Source organism: Phyllostomus hastatus, unplaced genomic scaffold (assembly GCF_019186645.2).
Source record: "Phyllostomus hastatus isolate PE091 unplaced genomic scaffold, TTU_PhHast_1.1 phas_scaffold_177, whole genome shotgun sequence".
In the NCBI taxonomy this organism is placed as follows: domain Eukaryota; kingdom Metazoa; phylum Chordata; class Mammalia; order Chiroptera; family Phyllostomidae; genus Phyllostomus; species Phyllostomus hastatus.
The window spans coordinates 135,353-146,189 of NW_025334012.1; the positions used below are offsets into that span (position 1 = coordinate 135,353).

Consider the following 10,837-nt stretch of genomic DNA (forward strand, 5'->3'; position numbering starts at 1 on the left):
TCTACTTAAATAAATATAATCTTGGCATTTCCAGAAACATGTCTTTTGAAATTCACACTGTTATGAATTTCAATGTTAAAAAATCATTTCCCATCTCTTGATATTTATGGGCTTGTGGTGGTCATTTAAAACAAATTATTAAATTAAATTCTTAGCTCATGTGTTTCATATTCTACAAGACACATTGTAAAGCTAAGAATTGATAAATTTTGTGACAACTAAGAAACTTTAGTTATGTAGAGTACTAAAATTTCCTTTAGTTTTAAACCCTTTCCTGTATATAATCTGGAATTTCTGGGGTTTTTTTTTTTTGGTTATTTAAAGGTCATTTAAAATTTTTTTCTTTAAATTTTCAAAGTGTTTGTTTTTTTTGAAAAACACTTGAATTAATTTGCTTGACATGGAAAATCTGTACTTACCTAATATATACAATTTTTTAAATTTCCCTGCAAGTACATATCAAATATATATATGATACTTTCAAATTGTTTCTCCAAAAGGCTACAGCATGGCTCAAGAGGGCCCCTATCCCTGCATCTCCAGAAGCATAGAGAGTTAACCCTTTGAAACTTTTGCCAATAATATGGGTATGAATTTTCAAGAACAACTAAGTGTGTTGGACTTTGGGCAATTTAAAATCTAGCCAGGCTATATGGACATTTTAACTGTGTTCATTCTTCCAACCCATCATCACAGAAGGTCTTTCTATTTCATTGTGTCTTTTTCCATCTCTTTTAGTAGCACTTTGTTGTCTTCAGTATGGATGGGTCTTTCACATCTTTTATTAAGTTCATTCCTATGCATTTTGTTCTTTTTGTTGCAATTGTAGAAGGAATTGTTTTTTAAAGCTGAAAGCAACAAATGAACAAACATGACATGCAAAAAAACAAAACTCCGAGACACAGTCATATGGTGGTTGTCAAAGTGAAGGGGGTTGTGAGGTAGTAAAGGGTAAATGGGGTCAAACATGGTGATGAAAGATTTGACTTTGGGTGGTGGGCACACTGCAATATCTTGATAATGTATTATTGATTTATACACTTAAAACATATCTAATCTACTAGCATTGTCACCCTAATACATTTAATTTTAAAAATAATAAAAATACTTTCAGGGGGAAAAAGTAGCCTGGTAGCCTGTTGCTCTTTGAGAAATTAGGACTTAAAACACAAGATATTTAGATCAATAGCAAATAGCATTATTACTCAGAGCAAAAGTAATAGCCACAGTCCGTATTCACAGCAGTTCCCCATACCTTCTCAGGTCCCACGAGTTTGGGTATAGAAGGTGAGTATAGAAGGATGAAGGCACACACAGTGGGCTGCATTGTAGGAGAGGACCACTGAGTTTTGGGGACCACTTTTATGGTAAACAGATTCATGCCTATTCTTTGTTTACAGGAACATTACCTCATTGCTAGTGGCAGCTCACTGCAAAAACAACCTTGATATGCAGCCCAGGTACACAGCAGTCAGGGCTTAGGTTTCTGGTATACCCAGCAGGAAGGTCTAGGGGCACTCGGGCCTCATGGCACATTGCCAGACCCAGTAGAGTAACATGTGTTAGCTGATAAACTGTTGGGAACCGCCCTGACTGGTATCAGAGGCTGAAACCCCCGCCTAGGCTAAAGCTAGGGGAACGCCCTTGGAACCGTGAGCCAGCAAGGAGACAAAAGCGTGTCTTCCTGGCAGGAATGCTGCTTCTGCTGCTTTATTCATAACTGAACCCCAAAAAGCTTGGTCGGTTAGCCAAAGATGGGTAAGATTCCCCACGGGGGGAACGACCTAAGACAGGCACGATCACTTTGGGAGGCCCCCCAAAAGAAGGACTTGGGGGGCTGCAGCAAAAGGGGGTGATGGACCCTCGCTGCTCGGCTTCGACATAGCCTGAGTTCTCAGCGTCTGGGAGAAAATCTCCTTATCTCTTGGTTGCCTTAGTTCCCTTGCTCCACCTAAGCCTGAAACAACGACAGGGTGGTGCAGCTCGGTACTGAGAAGTGCGGATTCCCCAGGGTGATCAGGCCTAAGAAAGAATATGTAAATTACTGTGAAACCTCCTTTGTTTAGAATGCTCTCAGTTGAATGAGAAGGGTCTTAGGAGGAAGTTAGTTTCTTCCTCAGTCTTACAGCTCTTTGACCCCCAACTCAATAGACCGGCAGAGTTCATTGTTTTCTATGGTTCCTTACTTCCCTCTAATGAGTACTGTACTCTACCTGAATTATTATGCAAAATGAGCCTAATAAAAGCAGGTATGGATGGTAAATCAGCGCGCTCCCCACTGGGGGGGTGGCCATTTCGTCCCTACTTCCCCACAGAAACTAGTCTGTCTCTGTGCATGTGTTGTTTTTTCTCGCGTGTTTTTCGTCGAGCCATCCACAGTGTGCCGTGGTCACTGCTGGCCGGTGACCCACGCGCAACAATAAACCCCTTCTGCTTTGTGTGGTGTGTCTCCCACTTACTGTCTATTAGCTCTCTTCTCCACACTGGTGAATTTTTTAAAAATGAAATTTATTGTGGTGATGTTGGTGAATAAAATTACACAGGTTCAATTGTACAATTAATTCTATGATACACCATCTATACTGCATTGTGTGTTTCCCACCCCAAGTCAAATCTTCTTTCATCATTAAATTTGACTTTCTGTTAAGCTTTTATAACTAGCTATATATTTTATTCAATTATAGAATTTTTACTTCTTTGAATTTTGTATTGTTTTCTTTGTAAAATGGTGTTTGATTATTCTTTCTGAATATTTTTAAATGTTTAAAGTGCAGCCTCCATTATAGAAGTTAATTTTTTTACTAATACAAAACAGCTGTTTTTTAATCTTTTTATTATGCATTATTTTTCTCTATTTAATTTTTTTATTCCCTTATATGGCAATGCCATTTAAAAATATGACTTATTTTTGCCTTGACTGGTGTGGCTCAATGGATTGAGCACCAGACTGCAAACCAAAGGGTTGCCAGTTCGATTACCAGTCAGGGCACATGCCTGGATTGCAAGTCATGTCTCGAGTAGGGAGCACTACTCGAGTAGAAATGACACATTAATGTTTCTCTCCCTTTCTCCCTCCCTTCCCCTCTCTAAAAAATAAATAAATAAAATATTTTTTTAAAAATAAAACCTATTTTTGTTCTAATAACCATTTGATCTAGGCTCTATATTCATAGCTATTTTGATTTATTTTTGTTTGCAATTAGAAGCAAGTATCTGATGAGCATTTCTTTTGTTTAATAATATGATTTTATAGCTCATCTCTCATCTTGTGGAAGCCTTATGTCATTTCATAAATTTATGGGCTCTTTTTATTTTCCATGTGGTTTTGAAAAATATATTTTCACCTTTCTATGTTCATTTCTATGATTAGGAAATGTGTCTTCATGGATTGTGTTGGCAAAAATGGTGAACTAATTCTGAGTTGTAGATAACATGAAAGGTGAGGAAAAGCTAGTTAAATTCAAATTATAATTAAATTAAAGTATTTTAGCCTCTTTATATTAAATTTTAGAAATAATGTATATAATGTTATTACACACTTGTACTGTAATCTACAGGCAACATAATTTAGGCTATTCACATTTGCCTTGAAATTTCCTTGTTAGATTAGTTCACATTATATTTTACATAAGATGCAGTCTTAAGTAAGTTAAGACATAATCTTCTTTTTTATGATGTCATGCCAAAATGCTATTTAATATAAATACAATAAAAATGAGACAGGAGTAAAGCATGCCAAAAATATGAACAGCTATTTATTTCAAAATAATTGATAGGCATAATGGTAATAATATATTTTGGTGAGCATTTACCATGTGCCAGATAATATTTAAAAAGCTTTAGATATAAAGGTAACAGAGTTTATCTTCACAAGATAACTTTCAGTTGTTAGGTGTTAGCAATATCCAAATGTTTATTTCATATAAGGAAAGTCACTTTTCTACATGTTCAGGCAAAGACTTAAGAATTTAAACAACAATAAAAAGAAAAGGTAAATAAAAAATTAAATAAAACACCATTCAAAAAAAGACTGTTCCTGGAATATTCCATTTATGTCATACAGCTTATATCCAATACATCAGCATATTTCTTGGATTCTAATTTCAGAATATATTTGGAGTCTGAGTACTTCTCAACACTTTCTCTGCTGTGCACCTCCCCACCCCCAACAATGAAACGTCTTCTCAGTTTTAGAATTATTTCTACATCCTCCTAGCTTGTCCCTATATTTTGGCCTTATCCCACTTGAATTTATTCTAGAACCAGAGTAATACCTGTAAACAGTAAGTTGGTTCATATCACTTTCTTCTACAAGAAATACATGAACTGATAGTTGTCAGAGGGGAAGGGGTTGAAGGCTGGATGAGAACGTTGAAGGGATTGAAAAGTACAAATGGGTAGTTACAGAGCAGTAACACAGATGCAGATTACAGCACAGGAAATACAATCAGCAATGCTGTGAGAAACGCGTATGGGCTAGGTGAGTATGTGTAGCAGCAAGACACTTTGTTGTACATCTGAAACTACAGCAGGATAATATGGAATGTAAACTGCAATAGAAAAATAAAAAAGAAACAATTGTGGGAAAAATCATAATTAGCATATCAGACCTCAATAAGAAGACACGTTTAAAAGAGGGAATTGTGTGAATAGCATGTTTAAGTAATTATAAACATGAAGAAGACTGCAAAAAAATTGTTGGGGGGAATATATTGTGAAAAGAGATGCTCTGTGTTTATACTGATGAGGCATTATTTAAACATAATAATTCCACCTTGAAAAAATAACCTAAGAACCTTGAAACACAAATTCAAAATAACCTATGAATCCCAATGTTCATAGCAGCACAATTTACAATAGCCAAGTGCTGGAAGCAGCCCAGGTGCCCATCAGTAAATGAGTGGATCAAAACACTGTGGTACATTTACACAATGGAATTCTAAGCAGCAGAGAGAAAGAAGGAGCTCCTACCCTTCATGACAGCATGGATGGAACTAGAGAACACTGTGCCAAGTGAAGTAAGCTGGGCAGTGATAGACAAATGCCTTATGATCTCACCTGAAAGTGGAACCTAATCAACAAACAAGCAAGCAAAATATAAGCAGAGTCATTGAAATAAAGAACAAACTGACAGTAACCAGAAGGGAGGGGAGAAGCAGATAACAGGGGAAAGAAGGAGAAAGGTTGTTAAAGAACATGTATGAAGGACACATGGAAAAAGCCACAGGGGGTTAGGATTGAGGGTGAGAGGTGGGGATGGATTGGCTGGGGAGGAGTAGTGAGGGGAAAATGGAGACAACTGTACTTCAACAACAATGAAAAAGGAGAAATACTCAGCACTCTATGTTCTAAAGAGTTTTTTTTTGGTTGGAAATAAAAATGTTTTGGAGCAATGAAAACAAATTAATAATAATAGTAATAATTATAGTAGAAGGAAGGAAAAAAGACAGAAGGAAGGACAACTGCCACTTAAAATTGTTCTTGAAGGACACATGCACTTGCAATGAAAGTGAGGTCTGTGAGAAGCAGTGCCAAACATGAGCACAGCAGGCACGTTTTTCTGTATCTTGGCCCCTGGGTCCTGGGACTGAGGAGTGGGAGCATCTGCACAGGCATCTCAGGGTGGGAGTGGTCAGAGTGAAACAGAACCAGAGCTGCCTCAGGACCAGGCCTCTAGGGAAAAGTGTCAAGATGAACTGGGGCTCAATTGTGGGAAGAGTTTAAACTGCAAGCTGGGTGTGCCTTACCCTCCAGATTGTGCTTGTCTTTTGTCATGTTTAAGTTTAAGTATGATCTTTATAAATGTTAATGTCACTCTCTGTATATTGTGAGAAATGAAAAAAAATGGATTTTGTATTTGTTTTGTATTTGACAAAATAATGAAAGGTAATGAAATACACACTCACACACAGCATGGTAATGACACCAACAATTTTCAAACATTATCTGTGGTCTCCAAACCTCAGGCTGTACTTAGAATTGCTGTCAATGTATGGACCTGAGGAAGGAGCAGAGTGCTTTCATCTAGAGTCAGACACCAATGATTTCATGGAAACTGATATGAGAATTGGGTGAGCCACAGTTTTGGTGTCAATTAGCTGGTATTTACTCAAGCTTGTTAGATATAATACTAAAGTTACTTATAATTGCAACCTGGAATCTTATCTAATTCAAGTTGTATGACATGAAAGTCAATATTATTCATTTTAAAGAAAATATTACATGTATGCATGACTACATATATGTATATATTTACGTGTGTGTGTGTATCAGTATTCATATGTTGAAATCCTAATACCTACACTGCAGAATGTGACTGCATGTATTTGGAAATAAGGGCTTAGTGAAGTTATTATGTTAACATTAGGCCCTTTCCATGGACCCTAATCCAATATGTCAGGTATCTTTATAAATGGAGGATATTAGGACACAGACACTCTGAGATAAAAGAAGTGAAGACACAGGGAGAAGATGGCTATGTACAAGCCAAGAGAAAAGCCTCACATGAAATCAACCTTGTCTTTCATTGATCTCAGACTTCCCAATTATAGAACACTGAGAAATAAATTTCTATTGTATAAGCCACTAACTAGTCTGTTGTACATTATTATGGCAGCTCTGACAAGAAAATACAATCACTATCAGCATGTGTGTAAATATATATATATATATATATTTCTGTGCATGTGTATCTAAGAATGAACAGTTTTTGTGCACAGGGAAACTGCACAGTTGGAGGTGTGGTTCTTATCTACATATAAAAAAAAGGTCTAAGAAGAACAGAGACACTAATAAACTAATAAAACATTTTTATTATAAGTTTTGGTATAAAGACAACAAACATCATTCTTAAGTCATTTCAACTAATGATTAGGGTAAAAATGTACTTTATTGATAAACCCATTTTCCCCAAACACTCTTTTCATTGCCTCCTTCACATCTTTGTTCCTCAGACTGTAGATGAGGGGATTCAGCATGGGAATCACGATGCTGTAAAATGTTGATACTATCATGTCATGGTCCAAAGCATAGCTGGAACTCGGTCTCACATACATGAAGAGAATGGTTCCATGATAAATTGACACTCCAGTTAGGTGAGAGCCACAGGTAGAGAAGGCTTTTCTCCTCCCCTCAGCAGAACACATCCTCAGAATGGCCAACAGAATGAAGGCATAGGACATCAGGACAATCAGGATAGTGACAATCTCAATGGAGCCCACAAAGTAGAAGAGTAGAAGCTGATTTGTGTGAGTATCAGAACAGGCAATAGCAAGGAGAGGAGGGATGTCACAAAACACATGTCTGATTTCATTGGCGACACAGAAGGATAGGCTAAATGTGGCCACTGTGTGTATAGAGGCATTCAAAATGCCACCGATGTAGGAAGCAATGATGAGTGGCACATAGACTCTGGGTGACATGCTAACTGAGTACAGGAGAGGGTTGTAGATTGCCACATAGCGATCATATGCCATTGCAGCCAAGAGGAAGCACTCAGTGGTCCCAAATGTAACACCAAGAAACATCTGTGATGCACATCCAAGGAATGAAATGACTTTATTCCTTGACAGAAAATTTACTAACATATTTGGAGTAATTACTGAGGAAAAGCAGGCATCCACTGATGATAGCACACACAGAAAATAATACATGGGGTTGTGGAGCTGGGAATCCCCAATGACCAATACAACCAGCCCTAAATTTCCCATGAGAGTGAACAGGTAAATCACTAGAAACAGGAAGAATAAGATAATTTGCAGTTCTAGATTGTCTGTGAAGCCCTTCAGTACAAATGTAGTAACTTCAGTGACATTCTTCATGTTGAATCCTCATGGAACAAACTTGAAGATATTCAAAATTTTAGAATTTATATTGCCCTGTCCAATCACCAATATTGTGACTCAATGTGACCTATATCTTCATATTTATTTCTTTTCAGTGAATAATTTCTCAGCTGCAGTTCAGGAACCGGGACTATGGCCGAGGGTCAAAGGTTGATGCTGCTCACTACAGAATCAAACGGAAATTTTGAGTTTTGACACACAGGCTCAACTCATGTTATTTACAAAACCTTGAGTCAAATGGTTAATTTACCAATGAATTTTATTAGTTGTTTTCCTACTAACACATTAAAACACAAGTAAAGAGTTGAAACCTACTTTATATAATTATAACATTAAATTTTATCTCAAAAGAAAATAAATACTGAAGCTAAAATGTGTGAATAAAATTAAATTTTAAAATACCTGTAGAATGTTTTGAATTAGATGTGTTTGACACACTAACAACCTAATGAGTTATAATATTTTATGAGTTAGTATCTTTAAAAATTTTCCAATTTTATTAGGTTATTGAATGAAAATAATCAAGATTTTTTAAGAACATGGATTATGATTTAATATAAAATCATATGACAGCTTGGGTTTCATTCATTTTGGTTTTTAAATGCTCAACATTATATTCTCTTAGTTGGGCAAATATTTGGTCATTTGTATTATTTGGGGGAACCTTAATTCTTGATAGTATGTGTTTTTCTACATGCTTAAAATTCTGTGGTTTAAGTAGGGTAATGATTAGCAAAAATAAGAGATGCAATTGTTCTTTCAGATTATTACACTTGATTGATTTTATGTTGTTGATTTGGGATTCAGTCAAATAACAACTAGGTAAAAGTAGCAATTAAGTTCATAAAGATCAGTAATTAAAAATATAACAAACAGTAAGAAATAATCATTGAACATAGACAGAAAATTCAATATTTAAGAATAACTAAACAGCATGGAATCAGTTAAAAGTTATAGAAAAAAGTGTTTCCTGCATGGTCCAACAGTTATTTAAATTAGGAATAAAAGTGGTAATAGAATCTGAATCGAAAGTTTCATTTTTAGCCCATAATATAGCACTAAGAGGAGGATATGTTTTGTTCAGTTGGTTATCATAATCATTTATGTAATTTTTAATCTACCCATAGAAAATTTGTGTCAGTCTTAAAGGAACATAATCTGCTGCTAGTTATATTTTGTACATTATTTTAATTCATAATGCAAGTCAAGCTCCAGTTTCAATACATTAACATGATCCCATCAGTGAGAGGGGAGCCATTTGGATTAAAAATGGAATATAAAACACATTGATGATCTGGGAAAGACAATGTAAGAATTACCTAAAAGAATTGTCAATATCAGGAGGAAAAAAATGTTAAGAGGGAGAGTAACATTGATGTGTGAGAGATACATTGATCAGTTGCCTCTTGCGTGCCCCCAACTGGGGACCTGGCCCACAACCCAGGCACATGCCCTGACTAGGATTCAAACTGGAGACCTTTCAGTTCACAGGCTGGCACTCAGCACAGGGAGCCACAGCAGCCAGGGCAGAAGAAAACATTTTCATGGAATTATTGGGAAGATTGAAAGCAGAGAAAATAGAAACTATTCAAATAAAATGTTGGAGAAGGCAGAATTTAGGTCAAATCCTATGTATTAGCAATAAAAGTTACCACATGACAAATTAGCACTTACACTACTTATTCTAATAAACTGCATATATTTGAGCTTCTCTAACAATAAAATGCTTTTAAATATTGTATCATTTCATTAAAAAACTTAACAAATAGATTGGGAAAATCCCAAATACATATATATTTTTTAAATTAAGGAACTCATGGGAAGAATGACATGACAATTAATCAGAGAGGGTCTGATGAAAGAATTTATGTAGCTGAGGTCAGAACAAAAGAGACAGAAGTAACAAAACAAACTTTGATAAATGTGATGCAGTCAGTATGTGTTGTAATGCAGTTAGAAATCACAAGAAAAAGCCCCACTCCAAAACAGCTCTTTCATCAGTTCCATGAAAGACCTGATACAAGGAAAATGACAAAATATCTGGAATCTGAAAGTGTGTGCTCAGCACCATCATTAAAAGAAGTTTGTGGTGTTGGGCTTTCCCTCCACAATTTACTCTTCTTTAAATAGCAGTAAATTTAAATGGCAGAGCAGATGCAATAATTCACAAAAATGAATTAAATATGTAAAATAATATAGATTAAAGCAAATTCTTTTCAATGTCAATTGTTGTATGAATTTATGATGCACATATGAGTGAACTCTTGTCATCACATGTATTTATTTTTGAAAATTAGTAAACATTGGGCCTCAACACTAATGTGACTACATTATGGAAAAACACATTTGACCAGAGCCTTTAGCTAGATATTTCATTCTTCACCTACATGTAATATATTCATTTAGTGAGAATTATTTTGCACATGAACATTTTTTATCAGATTAAATCCAATGAGTTATTTTACCTTTTGAGATTTAAAAATTGGTTTACATTATTATTTTTAATTGTATTTATTTCATCACCATTTACCCCCATACCCTGTTCTACTTGCAACTCCCCCCACCCCACCCTGCAATTAGCACTCTATTGTCCGATTCTTCTCTTTCCTCAGTGCGCTCTTTAAGTGTCAGATTGGAAAATACACAGCCTCTGTGAGTTACCACCATGTGCTGGTAACAAAATAAACACACACACACACACACACACACACACACACACACACACACACAAAGGTCACCATGACCCCATTTCCCACATTGCGGTGGACTTATTTTTGCACTGAGCAGATAAGAAAATGAAAAATTACCATCTAAAATATTTTTGTTAAATTTCTCTTACAACCATCATTTCTGTTAGATTAGTATGACTACAATTTATTAGGACATATTGATAGGACTCAGAGTTTTAAAGAGAAAATGGCTGTATCTTAAAAGATTTAGTAATATAGAATCCTCTTTTATAATTAAGGTAAACTCACTTCCCAAAATAGAAC

At 35.6% G+C, this 10,837-nt stretch overlaps 1 protein-coding gene across 1 annotated transcript; it reads right to left on the minus strand.

The window, feature by feature from the left end:
* Nucleotides 1–6,863: 6,863 nt before the first annotated feature.
* Nucleotides 6,864–7,850, minus strand: LOC123831492 (olfactory receptor 5T2-like). Its single transcript, XM_045858373.1, has one exon. The coding sequence runs from the start codon at nt 7,818–7,820 to the stop codon at nt 6,864–6,866; it is 957 nt and encodes a 318-aa protein (XP_045714329.1). The 5' UTR covers nt 7,821–7,850.
* Between the last annotated feature and the right edge of the window lie 2,987 nt (nt 7,851–10,837).

Coding starts and splice junctions, on each gene's coding strand:
- LOC123831492 (XM_045858373.1), bottom strand. CDS start 7,820: ATGAAGAATGTCACTGAAGTTACTACATTTGTACTGAAGGGCTTCACA.